General features: G+C 35.6%; 2 protein-coding genes across 2 annotated transcripts; one reads left to right on the top strand and one right to left on the bottom strand.

Annotated features, from left to right (window-relative positions):
* Positions 1–381: 381 nt before the first annotated feature.
* Positions 382–6,293, top strand: LOC110608975 (IAA-amino acid hydrolase ILR1-like 6). Its single transcript, XM_021748266.2, has 5 exons — positions 382–989; positions 1,828–1,953; positions 4,971–5,285; positions 5,394–5,522; positions 5,636–6,293. Exons 1-5 carry the CDS (start codon positions 498–500, stop codon positions 5,999–6,001), a joined length of 1,428 nt encoding a protein of 475 aa, XP_021603958.1. The 5' UTR covers positions 382–497; the 3' UTR covers positions 6,002–6,293.
* A 264-nt stretch (positions 6,294–6,557) lies between these two features.
* Positions 6,558–12,701, bottom strand: LOC110608976 (delta-aminolevulinic acid dehydratase 1, chloroplastic). The gene is made up of 13 exons (XM_021748267.2): positions 12,543–12,701; positions 12,084–12,416; positions 10,841–10,952; positions 10,651–10,724; positions 9,865–9,933; positions 9,682–9,765; positions 9,517–9,586; positions 8,978–9,033; positions 8,430–8,551; positions 8,184–8,255; positions 8,003–8,084; positions 7,845–7,922; positions 6,558–6,946 (listed from the first exon to the last, which is right to left on the bottom strand). The coding sequence occupies exons 2-13, from the start codon at positions 12,393–12,395 to the stop codon at positions 6,779–6,781; spliced, it is 1,299 nt and encodes a 432-aa protein (XP_021603959.1). The 5' UTR covers positions 12,396–12,416; positions 12,543–12,701; the 3' UTR covers positions 6,558–6,778.
* Positions 12,702–12,968: the final 267 nt, after the last annotated feature.

Here is a 12,968-nt window from a genome sequence, read left to right on the forward strand (position 1 = left end):
AAAGAAACCAATACTTTTTTATTGATTTGATATTTTTTTATATGAAAAAGATACAAAAATTGATACAATGATGGAAATATATTTTTTTACTGTAAAAATAAGTATTTTAAGACAGATAAATAAGAAGATTCAAATTCAATATTTTCTTACAAGTTTGATTGTCTATTCACATTTTGTTAGATTTAATTAAATTAGTAACAATGAATAATGAAGAAAAAAAATCGATGGAGAAGAGAGAAGAAAAGAGGGAGAGAGTCAATCCGTCCCATTCAAAACGGATCCTGAAGGTGGCGGACCCCCTCGGTTGCGATTCGACGCCCAAAATCAATTTTTAAATAAAATTTACATCTCACGTCCATTTATTCTCCCAGGCGCTGTATTTCGTCTATCTTTATCCCCACGTGCTCTAATTCTCCGCCTTCATTACTCCCTCACCGTCTCCTTCTTCTCTTACTCCTCTTTTCTCTCTCTGTCTCCCTATCTTCTTCTCTGTCAAGATGATTTCTCATTCGTATCTCTTATTTCTGATATTCTCGCTTGTTTTTTCAGATAATTTCATTTTATTATCATCCTCTTGTTCTTCTTCTTCTTCATCTTCTGAAAATGAGTTCTCTTCTTCCTTTTTTGATGCTGTAACTTCCTTGAATCCCAAGTCTTTGAATTCGCTCAAGAATCAATCAGCTTTCAGGCAGCGAAAGCCTTCTAGTGGATGTGAGGTTTGGACTAAGGCCTGTTCGGAAGCGATTCTGAGCCTGGCTCGGAGGCCGGAGACGGTGAGCTGGTTGAAGAGTGTGAGGAGGAAGATTCACGAGAACCCTGAGCTTGCTTTCGAGGAGGTGAAGACGAGTCAGTTAGTTAGAAACGAGTTGGATAAGATGGAGATTGGATATAAGTATCCTTTGGCTAAAACGGGTATTCGGGCTTGGATCGGTACCGGCAGGCCTCCTTTTGTGGCCATCAGAGCTGACATGGATGCGCTCCCCATTCAGGTTCGTATTTCCATTGATTTTACTCTTCTTCTTCTTCTTCGTTGTACGTATATGTGTACATATATAGGTATGTCACGCCATGTGTGTGATTTAAGAATGCATGTGTACATGTGCTTCATGGTTGGGACCTGGAAGAAGCTTTTAAAAGGCTGGATTTTCTTTTTTCTTGGGATTTTCTTGGTTATAATTTATTGTTCTTTCTTTATCTTTTGGAAGTAAAATTGGAAAAATGTAAAACAAAGGACCCTTCTCAGTGCTTGAAGTCTTTTGCTGAGAATGATTCTCCTATGTTATGATGTTCATTAGGTTCAATTAACTTGTCTCTCTGTGTGTTTAGTACTAAATTTTAATCTTGATTGATCAATCAACAATGAGATTTTTTTTCATTAAAAAACTGTTTTAATAACATATCCTTTCTAAAAATCTTTTTTTAGTCTTAACAAGAAATAAATAAATTGTATTTAATAATTTTATGAATTTTGTATCTAATTTCATATCTTATATAATTATAAGAATATTCTCTTATTCGATTAAGATCGACTCAAAATAACTATAAAATCGAACAAGTATCCATGTAGATTCTCTAACAGACAGTAGTCATAAATTATGAGAATATTCTCGTATCCGATTAAGATCAAATCAGAATAACTACAAAATTGAATCAGAATAACTACAAAATTGAATATATATCCATCTAGATTCTCTGACAGTAGGCCTCCATTCACAATTTCTTTAATGGATTGAGATTTCCTTTAGACTTTCTCTGCCTCACATTGTAAGGAATTGGTTTAGATGTGGCCAACAATTGACCAAAAGTGGTGGGTTAATTTAATTTCAGGAAGCTGTAGAATGGGAGCATAAAAGCAAAGTTGCAGGCAAAATGCATGCTTGTGGGCATGATGCTCATGTCGCAATGCTGATTGGAGCTGCCAAGATCTTGAAGACTCGAGAGCATCTCTTGAAGGTTTCATCTCTTATCTCTAATCTTTAAACAAATCTTCTACTAATTAAGCATCTACCCACTTTTTTTTTTTCTTTTGCAATACAAAGCCTTTATTTTCTACCTCATGCAAGAGAAGCTCTTTCTAAATTTTGTGGTCTTGAGCCCAACAACACTTCCATCATCTCTTTCTTTTGCTTGTCCATATTTATGAAGAACCCATTAACCTGAGCATTATCGGATTCTTCTTCCTTTTTTTTTCAACTTTGGAGCATTATCTTTTGTACCGTGAAATCATCACATCCACACAAACACACACAAGGGGAAAAAGGCATTTTCACGTGCTCTTATTCTAGTTCTAAAAATGATATCACAACATTTGTTTTGTTCAGCATAATAAATGCCTGTATTGAATTGATTTAGCTACAAGACAATCTCAATGTAAAATAACCACAGTGGCGTTAGGTGCACTTCTACTTGTCTGGTTTAATTACACAGTAATTTGATTGGTTTTAAGGTTTCTGTAACCGGCTTATCTGTTGTATCCTGAATTTGTGAAATGTTACCCTGATGTATCAATCAGGGGTTTAATTTCTTGCTCTAAGAACTTGATCTCTTCTAATGATCAAGGATTGCTTGATTTCGTCCGGATCTTTAACCTTATTTGGTTTAAATTTTTTATTGTTTAAAAAATTTATTTCTTAAAAAATAACTTATTTATTTTTATGGAAATATCTGAGCAAAATAAAATAAATGGAATATATTAATTTATGAAAATTAAAAATTTTTTAGATGACTTGCTCTAATTAAATAAGAATTTTATTTTGAGTATACCTATACATATTAAAGCAGTTTTGGTATATATTATTTTATAATATTGTATGACTAGGGTGTAAACTAACCAAACTATTCGTGAACTATTCGAAATTCGCTCAATAAAAGTTCATTAGATTCGGCTCGTTTTCTAAACAAGCCGAGTTCGAACTCACTTTTTAGACTCGTTTAATAACCGAGCAAAGATTGAACTTAACAGTATTCAGCTCGTTTCGTTTAAGCTCTCGAGTTCGGCTCATTTTTAAATTCATACATAAGCTCGCGAACTGACTCGTGAACAGATTCCCGAAGGAGACTCGTTTAATAAACGAGTTAAGCTTGAGTTTAACAGTATTCAGCTCATTTTTAAGTTCATGAACAGGCTCGCGAATTGACTCGTGAACAGACTTGCGAACTGACTCGTGAACAGACTTGCGAACTGACTCATGAACAGGCTCGCAAACAAGCTCGAGCAGGCTCGCGAACTGACTCGTGAACAGACTCGCGAACAACACCAATCTCACGTCGAAAGTTGGAGAGACATGAAAAATTGTGCATTCTCTATAAAAAAATAATATTTTTATATTCTTTTTCATTAGTTTTGAGTTTTAGAGATTTCAATTCAATAAAAAAATTTAATTTAAAAGTTTCTTAATTATCTTAAAATTTAACTTTTATTTTTAATTTAAATTTATTTATAATTTAAATAAATTTGAATTATATTTAACTTGTTTATACTATAATCGAGTTTAAATTCGAGTCTAAATAAGTTTAAATTTGAGTTTAAATGAATTTAAATTCAAATATTTTAAATAGAGTTTGAGTTTACTCGTTAATGTGATAAATGAGTTTATTACGATTTAAACTCGAATTTAATATTTATTTTATAAATCGAATTTGAATTTATAAATAAAACTCGAGTTAAACTCGAATTTAAACTCAAATTTTTAAATTTATTTTTTAATCGAAACTGAATTTATTAAAATTTGGTCGGTTCTGTTCGATTACACCAGTATGATATAATTGTCTATGGAATTGCATGTAGGCTGAAATTGTTCTGGAATTTAGTGAACTTTGAAACTTTCTCACACATTTTCAACCGTAGACTCTATGTAAAGGGGAAAATAGAGCAATAATGGAAGAGAACCTATCTAGTAGTTGCCCACTAACTCCAATTTGTTATTGGTTTTTATTGATTAATGAATTTCTTCTTGTAAAAGCATTTATCAATCATTCATCTGCTCGGAGACATTTTATTAAGTATAGTATTGTTATTTATTAACTAATCCTTTTCTTGAAAGGAAACGGACTGATCTAGTTAAGAATCTTCGTATAAAGAGAATGGGCCGGCCAAGAATCGATTTTGATTTAAGAATACATCATAATGGCATTACTAAACGACAAAAACCAATTAAAATAGAGTGAACATTATAAAGTTGGTTATTATGAGATTGAAAATTTGAAACCACCTGTCAAAACAGAAATGGATCAGTGCATTATATGGATTGAAGACATGTTTGAAAATACCCAGCTGATTAGGATTCGATTTTTCTCCCCTCAAATTAATTATACACAGTACAGAATGAACAAGCCTGTTAAACTTTCATATACCGGGAAGGTTTTGCACGTTAGAAAGGAAAAGTTGTTCGGCTTTAACTGATCTAATATTAAATTCAGAAGTCCTTGGTACTGCTGCAGCTTAAATTATTTGTATCACAAAGAATAGAGCATGTGACTAAAATAGGTTGTCTTGGTTCCATCAAAGGCCTTTTTGAAGCTGCTAATCAGACAAGTACCTTAAATAATTAAGCTGCAGACTGAAAAATAGGTCACTTTTTTAACTGTTGCCTGTGATCAGAGATGTCCACTTTCTGGACTCTCGACTCTAGAGTGTTGTGTCAATGGTCAAAAATTGGGTTCTGGTTATTTTTATATTCAGCTGCCTCAGAGTGCAGTTAAATGATTTTGATAATAGAAATGCAAGCTAATTCTATCTACAATTCTTGAATTTAATAAGGAAATCAATAGAAATTGATTTCTGTTTCTAATGATGCCGCCACAGATCTTAGTTTTACTGAATTTTGTGCTTCAGAATTAGAATGACAGTTCCATCACTCTAGAAGAGAAATACTGGAAAGAATATATACCTGACCACCATTTTTTTGAACCACTGAAATTAAAGAATAAAGCTTTCTGTCTCATTCTTCCTGGAACTTTTGCTATCTCAGGGAACTGTAATTTTGCTCTTCCAGCCAGCGGAGGAAGCTGGAAATGGAGCAAAAAGAATGATAGGAGATGGTGCTCTGGAGGATGTGGAGGCTATATTTGCAGTTCATGTCTCCCATGAACATCCTACTGCCATCATTGGTTCCAGGCCTGGTCCTCTGTTAGCAGGCTGCGGCTTCTTTAGAGCAGAAATTAGTGGCAGAAAGGGTGGTGCTGAGAACCCACACCGCTGTGTTGACCCAATTTTGGCAGCCTCCGCTGCAGTGATAAGCTTGCAAAGCATCGTATCTCGTGAAGCCAATCCACTGGACTCTCAAGTGTGTATATACTAAATTATCTTTCCAGTACAGTATTTTTCTACCCTTTCTGCTTTCTGGGCCTTCCAATAATTTCCTAATTGTGCGGATTCCCACTTCACTGTACAGGTCGTGTCTATTACTACAATGGATGGAGGCAACAATCTTGACATGATTCCAGACACTGTTACACTTGGCGGTACCTTCAGGGCTTTCTCCAACGCAAGCTTTTATCAGCTTCTTCGAAGAATAAAAGAGGTTTATTATATATATATATATACACACATATTCATTCAAGACCTAGCAAATTGAAAATAGCAAGTTAATAGAAAGGACCTGTTTAACTTTATCTACTTGTGACTCTAACACAGGTGATTGTAGAACAGGCAAATGTGTTCAGGTGCTCAGCAACAGTAGACTTCTTTGAGCAGGAATACACAATCTATCCTCCGACAGTGAATGACGATGACATGTATGGACACGTGAGAAAAGTGGCGATTGATTTGTTAGGTCCAACTAACTTCAGAGTGGTACCACCAATGATGGGCGCTGAGGACTTCTCATTTTACTCACAAGTTGTTCCTGCAGCTTTCTACTACATTGGCATAAGGAACGAGACATTGGGTTCAACACACACAGGCCACTCTCCCTATTTTATGATAGATGAGGATGTCCTCCCCATTGGCGCTGCAACTCATGCAGCTATTGCAGAAAGATACCTCATCGAGCACGGCTAATGATGGAGAATGTGGGATTTAGCCGTCTGAGGATTTAGACGATTGTCACAGAGCATGAAAATTTGCAATCTCATTTCTTTCCTGCCCTCTTAATTTGTCTTAATCCAGTTAGGGCGGTGGGGATCGGGGGTTTCCCTGCCAGTGTAAAGGATGGAAGAGATGGAAGGGCATCCATTGGTGATTGGAGCTAGCTAGATCTAGTTACAATTTCCATTTAGGTGTTCTTCAGGTCAATAGTAATCAGCTTTTACTTAATTTTCTTTGTTCAAAATATAGTTGTAGCATTTTCTAAGCATCCCGTTGTTGATTACTAACTTCTAACGCAGAAAGCCAACTTTCTCAGTAACGAAAAGTAAATTTTTGGATAAAAAGAACAAGGGCAGGGGACAACAGAAGGTCAAATTGATATACATTATTTTTATCTTGCATGTGAAAACGACATCGCTTAGGACCAAGCAACTTTGCACTGTGAATACAAAGCCAGTGCCCAGTTCTATGCTGAATAATAGTTAACATGAACGATCAACAATAATGGAGGACCATCAAGAATATGAGATTTTTGTACAAAACTGTTGCCGCATATATTTAAGAAACAAAAGTACATACTTTATTCAAGAATACACCTTGTCCTTTCTAACAACGGGCAGGGGAAAAAAATGACCTCCTAAGCACGTCAGTTCAGATTCCAACCTTATACTAACGTAATATGGGGTAACAAAAAAGATATTCTATATGGGTTCTCCACAACTACCAAACCCTTAATTTAGCATACACAACTCACCTCTTCTCACCACATAAACATCTAGCAGCTTGTAGAGCAAAATACGTTAGGATGATGTCAGCACCAGCCCGTCGCAGACACATCAGGGACTCCATCATCACCCTTTCTTCGTCAATCATTTTGAGAACTCCCCCAGCCTTAATCATCGAGTATTCACCTGACACCTGGATTAGTAAAATTAGAAGAGAAAAACTTAGAAAAACAGACAACATAACAGCAAAAGCAAGATGGATGTAGACTAGTGTATATAGTGTTAGTTGTTAATAAAAAAAATAGCAATATAGCATAACAAACAAATGGTTGCAAAGTATAAGCACCAGTCCCATCTTTTGATTCTACCTCACAGTGGAGTTGTTATTATTTTACCTATCAACTCAAATTTAATACAGGCAAGTGACAACCAGTCAACCAATCTTATGCTTGGTGAATAACCAGTAACACGACAAAATGGCTACATTTGCAAACTTGTCTTTCTACCCATTTCTGACTAAAACTCAACTAAACCATAATCCCAAACTAGGGTAAGCTGTACAGTTTCTTTTTCTCCATTTACAGCCCCATTTGGCATTGAGATTGAGGAAAAAAAAGGCATTTTAGATGCTGTTGAAAAAAAGCCGCTGGAAAAGAAATTTTTTTATTTATTTTGGTGTTATTATGACTAAATATATCTAGTATAATATTATATCAATTTATTTAAGAAATTGTTTTCTCAATAATAGTTATAACAACAATGCCAAACAAACTCTTAGCTTTGTATGGGGATCAAATGCACGTGTGCAGAAGGTACTAAGTCATGCTCCATAACTAGAAAATAGAAATTTTATTGTGCGCCTTAGGCATACAAGATCAAATGCTAGTCCAATTTCTCATTTCCGAGGAGACATGAACAGTGGCATGAGCTTCATAGTTCAACACAAATTTAAGACCAATAGGAACTGAAATAATTTATGAGGCAGAAATTTAAGTCTTCAGATAAGATATAGAACAGATAAAAAATGAATGAACTTTGAATGTAGAATGAGAACCATGAATCAAGTTTTTAAGTCAGTGAAAATTTGTTACCTGATATGCAGCAATTGGCAAAGGAGACTTCTCTCTGAGAAGCCTTATGATATCCAAATAGGGAAGACCTGGTTTCACCTATTATGCAAACCAAAGCAACTTCAGTAAGACAGGATGATTCCCACTAATTGATAAGCTCCAACGGAAGTAATACCAACCAGAAGGATATCAGCTCCTTCAGACTCATCTTCATGGGCCTCAATCAGAGCCTCTCTAAAATTTGCTGGATTCATCTGGTAGCTTTTGTTAGAAGCCAAATCAATGTATGAAAGTAAGCATCAGAAACACCCCTATTTGTAACAAAATAAATTATGCATTTTATTGCAGTCAACTACATACGTCTTTTTGTCTCCAAATCGTGGATTTGAATCTAATGCTTCTCGGAATGGACCGTAAAATGAGCTAGCATACCTGAAATTGACATATCAACAACAGTAACTTCATTACATTGCACTGGTGAAGCCAAAAGAAACGTGAAGGTACCTATCAACATTGCTTTTCTACAATTCATTGTTATTTTTTAATCACTGAGCTTTGTGTAAAAAAGGCCAGAAAAAGAGAGGGCTCATCATATCATGAAATTACTTTGCTGTGTAGGACATGATTGAAACATGATGAAAGCCTTCTGCATCAAGAGCTGTCCGAATTGCTCCAACGCGACCATCCATCATGTCACTAGGACTAACAACATCTGCCCCAGCTCGAGCCTGTTTATAGAAGTTACAGCATGAACAGTGCCAAGAATAATTTAAGTCACATAAGCAACAAATTCATAGCATATGCAAGACACTAATATGCAATAACAAATGCCAGAAACTTCCAACAAAGATTCTAATGTCAGGGGCCTACCAGATCTAAGGAGTCAAGATTAAGCTATACGCAATTGAAACTTTGGAAAAGCTTAAGCTATATGCAATTGAAACTTCAAAAGGCTCAAAAGACAATGCGTGCAACTTGTATAGTTATTCAAGTTAGAATAAAAGAGGAATGAGCACTTTGTTACCAATCTCAATGCAACCTATTATGTATCAGAAAACCTCAAGAGAAGCCACCTATATCTTCAGAACACCCAAGAAATACTTGATTATTTGACAATGGTGAATTATAATGGACAAATTCTAATGTAATTTTACCTGAGAAACAGCTTGTTTACACAGTTGATGCACTGTCTCATCATTCATTATAACTCCTGCCAGGTGTCATGTACAGAAATCAGAAATCGTAGTTCACATTCACATAAAAGAGAGGTTTCTTTTGAGTAGATTATGCGATGAACCATGAAATGGGGACAAGCACTTGTCCAGGATGGCACTATAAAAATAGAACAACCAGTACACAATTGCATGAAAGTATAATATAACAAGAACACAGCACTGCTGGAGGCACCCAGAGCTAGAATGATAAACATTTAACAGTTAACTTTTAATATTCCTCACAATGACTGATCATTGATCTGAAATTTAAGTTTCTTCATGCAACTATACCTGAAAGAAAGAAGCTCACCTTGTACAAAGCAAGTTAAACCCATATGTATATAGTAAGATACCAAATTTACATTCTGAAAAATCTTATTTTTCTTGCCTTTTAAACAACTAACCATGGTAATTCCAAAATAAGACACTCTCACAATTTCTTTCAAATATCGACTATTGAAATGTTAAAGCTATTATACCATCTTCTCTGACAATACCATCATGTCCATCAGAGGAATATGGATCTAGAGCAACATCAGTGTAGATAACCTACAAAAAGGCAGACAGATCATCCATGGATCCTAACCTGAAAATTTAATTGCTCTCAAAGGTAGAAAATTGAAAGATTGAAACATTTGACCTACAAGATCGGGATATTTATCCTTCAACAATCGTATCGCTCGAGGGACTAGACCATTATCATTGTATGCTTCATCTCCTGTTGGTGACTAGCACGGAAGAACCAATCACATAAATTATTCTATAGAGAAGAAAAAAAGAGCAACTCCAGATGTTCCATAAAAGGAAAACCATAACAAGAAGAATACCTTCAGAGCATCTGGAACTTTTGGGAAGAGCACAATGCTATTAACACCAACCTCCCTAGCCTTTGCTACCTGTATCAGAGGCTACCTATGTTAAACTGCACTGCATTTAAATAGGTCATGCTTGTGATGCATGAAAAAGAACATTGAAAGGTTTCGTTTTGGTTGTCATTGTCTAGTTATAGCAAAGGAAAAAAATCCAACAACAAATGTATTTTTGTTAACCCAAATCAATTTTGTCTTACTTCTTGTAAGTTGTAAGTTCAAAGAGAAGTGTCTACAAGCAGTGGACGGCATGGAGTTTCTCTATGCTATTCAAGATAACAAATAAAAATAAATAGCCAGAATTGGGTTGTTCACTAGGAATTCAATATTACATTGGCTCCTAACCATATGAACTTATTTCAATGCATAAGCTGTACTGACTACTGAGAGTTGAGATATAACAATTATGGATTACAACCATTATCGGTCAGTTTATCTACAAATCGGCTAAGGTAAGCACATAAAAGTGAAAGCCAGATGGATAACGACTAGGACGGCAAGAGGAAAGTCAAACCATCTAGTTTGCCCTTTAACTTAAGATGGAAATCATACATTTCTTTTTCCAAGTCATATATTTTCTATGGTGAAGAGTTTGAGTTAAAATTTTCAATTCTCAAATAGAACCCTTTACAGCACAAAAAAGAATTTTAAATAACTCTCATGCACATAATCTAGTGAGACAAATATACAGTTTTTTTTTTCTCAACAGAGAATGATGCCAGAAAATTAAGCTGGGGTGACTACCTCTTCCACTAGTCCATGTCTCCATCCAAGCCTGTAACATCCAGGCATTGCTCCAATAGGTGTGTCCTGCTCACCTGAAAATCTTAAAGAGCATGTCATGCAAGAATACAAAAAAATCCCTTAAAGAAAGAAACTTTTTTAACGAGAACAAGACCAGAAGAGCAAAACAAATTTCTTTGTCAATGCCAACCTTCATGAATAAAAAGTGGGTAGACAAAATTTGAAGGTGATAAATTAGTTTCCTGGAATGCTGCTCTGAGCACAGGTGAACTGCGATTACGACGAGGACGCCTGCTGAGTGGCTGATACAAACCAGGGTTACCAACCAAGTGAGGGTAAAAGTCCACACAGTATGCAGTGCACAAGCAATTTGCATAGAATCACTAGGCCATCCAAACATTAGGCATTAATAAATATAACTTTAACACTCGACTAAGTTCATCACAGTAAACACAAGCACATCACCAAAATAGATTACATAATGAGGATTCCTTGTGATTTCATGTGATATTCAGCTGCTTTTCACGTCCCGCGTCGACGGAGTACGGAAAATTAAAATAGTATATAATAGGTAACACGAAATTACTAAATAACTTGGGTTAACCATTTTTTGCCAAGTGAAAAGTGGGTCCAAAAGTTATTTGGGTCGGGCCGTTTCAATTGATATCAGAGCCGGCTGGATCAGAAAAATTAAAAACAGTGTCAAAGCCACATGAATTAGAAAAATTGTGCAAGCCGGTGAACCTGCGAAGAAAGGGTTACCCGTGTGAGACAATGGAGCCGTCCAAGGTACTAGCGAATCTCAATACTAGCAAATCACAATCCTCGAGGATTCGGTCCTGACTTCGCAATTATATCAATTATATCTGATTCAGTTGCGATGAGAACGTCATAAGCGCTGCTTCACACATCCCACATCGGCGGAGTACGAAAAATTAAAATGTTATATTCACGGTGAAACTACTCAATAATTTGGATGAAGTGTAAAGTGGGTTCAAAAGTTATTTGGACAAGCAACGGACTGTTTCATTTCAAATGAGGGTTCAAACATTATTTAAGTTTAAATTTCTACTAGGCCCATTATTTTATTAGTTACTTTATAAATGAATATGAAATTTATGGAAATGGTAGAGAACCGGTTTTCGTTCACATTCTTTACTTAACCTAAATCATGAACTATACGATTAAAGACAACGTATGTATTAAGAAGTTTAATTTTAGCAATATCAAATCCTAAGACTAGACACAAGGTAAAGGAATTCTATCTATCTCTAGAAAATAGGAAAACACGAATGTATAACACAAAAGATTGATATTTAGCACCCATCAAAAAGGGAAAAACTCAATGGTCACAGATACTTAAAACTTTGCCACTGACCAAATGACTAAATTCCATAGTGAAGCACAAAAACGAATTAAAATCAGACACTCACAAGCAAAGGAACCACAGGAGTTCCAGCTGGTGCAGCGGGCTTAGGAGGCACAGAAGGCGCCTCAGGCACATTTCCGGCCGCCACGGCCGCTTCACATTCTGCATCACTGAGCCCCAACTTCTTCATTGGCCCACTCTGCGATTCACTAGCCCTCACGATCAAAGCACGCTTAGGAAACACCTTGACTGAGCTCTTAAAACCATTAAACCTCAAATTGTTAACTGCTGGCTTTAAACCGACGTAGTTATTGCAATCTAAACCGTTTATGGCAGGGACAGTAGAGGAAGCACTGAAGGTTTTTGTCGAAGCCATAACTATAATCCCAAAAATTGTCTGTATCAAACAAAATGAGAGTCACCAATAAAAAGATAATCATATGATTTCATCAAAAGAATTTTCACGGGAAAATTGAGGAAAATAGAGAAAACGATGAGAATCGAAAATGAAAAGAAGCGATACCTAGGATTGGAGAGAAGCCGTGGTCAAGTGAGAGAGAAAGGGGCTTATCTATCTGAAATCCGATCTGATGTGGGTAGAAAGGGAAGCCAATAGAAAGAGCCGAGATTGATGAGTACGTCGACAGAGGAACTCCGCCAACTTTGACAAGGACAACTGGGCAAGTGAGGTTTTAGGTAGAATTCGTTTGCCCCTTTTACCCTCGATTCTGACCACAGAGCCATTAGCTTTCTCTACAGAGCTTTTTAATATCAAGGGCTGTTTTTGGTCTTTTATCATTTTAATGTAATGCGCGAGTAAGCCTATTCTAAGTGTTAATGGTTTTATTTTTAAATTTAATTCTCAAAAATTTTTTTATAAAATAATCCTTTAATTTAAATTTTATATTTTTAATTAAAATTAATCATTAAATTTTTATAAATGAGTTAT

This window comes from Manihot esculenta, chromosome 2, assembly GCF_001659605.2.
Source record: "Manihot esculenta cultivar AM560-2 chromosome 2, M.esculenta_v8, whole genome shotgun sequence".
Classification (NCBI taxonomy): domain Eukaryota; kingdom Viridiplantae; phylum Streptophyta; class Magnoliopsida; order Malpighiales; family Euphorbiaceae; genus Manihot; species Manihot esculenta.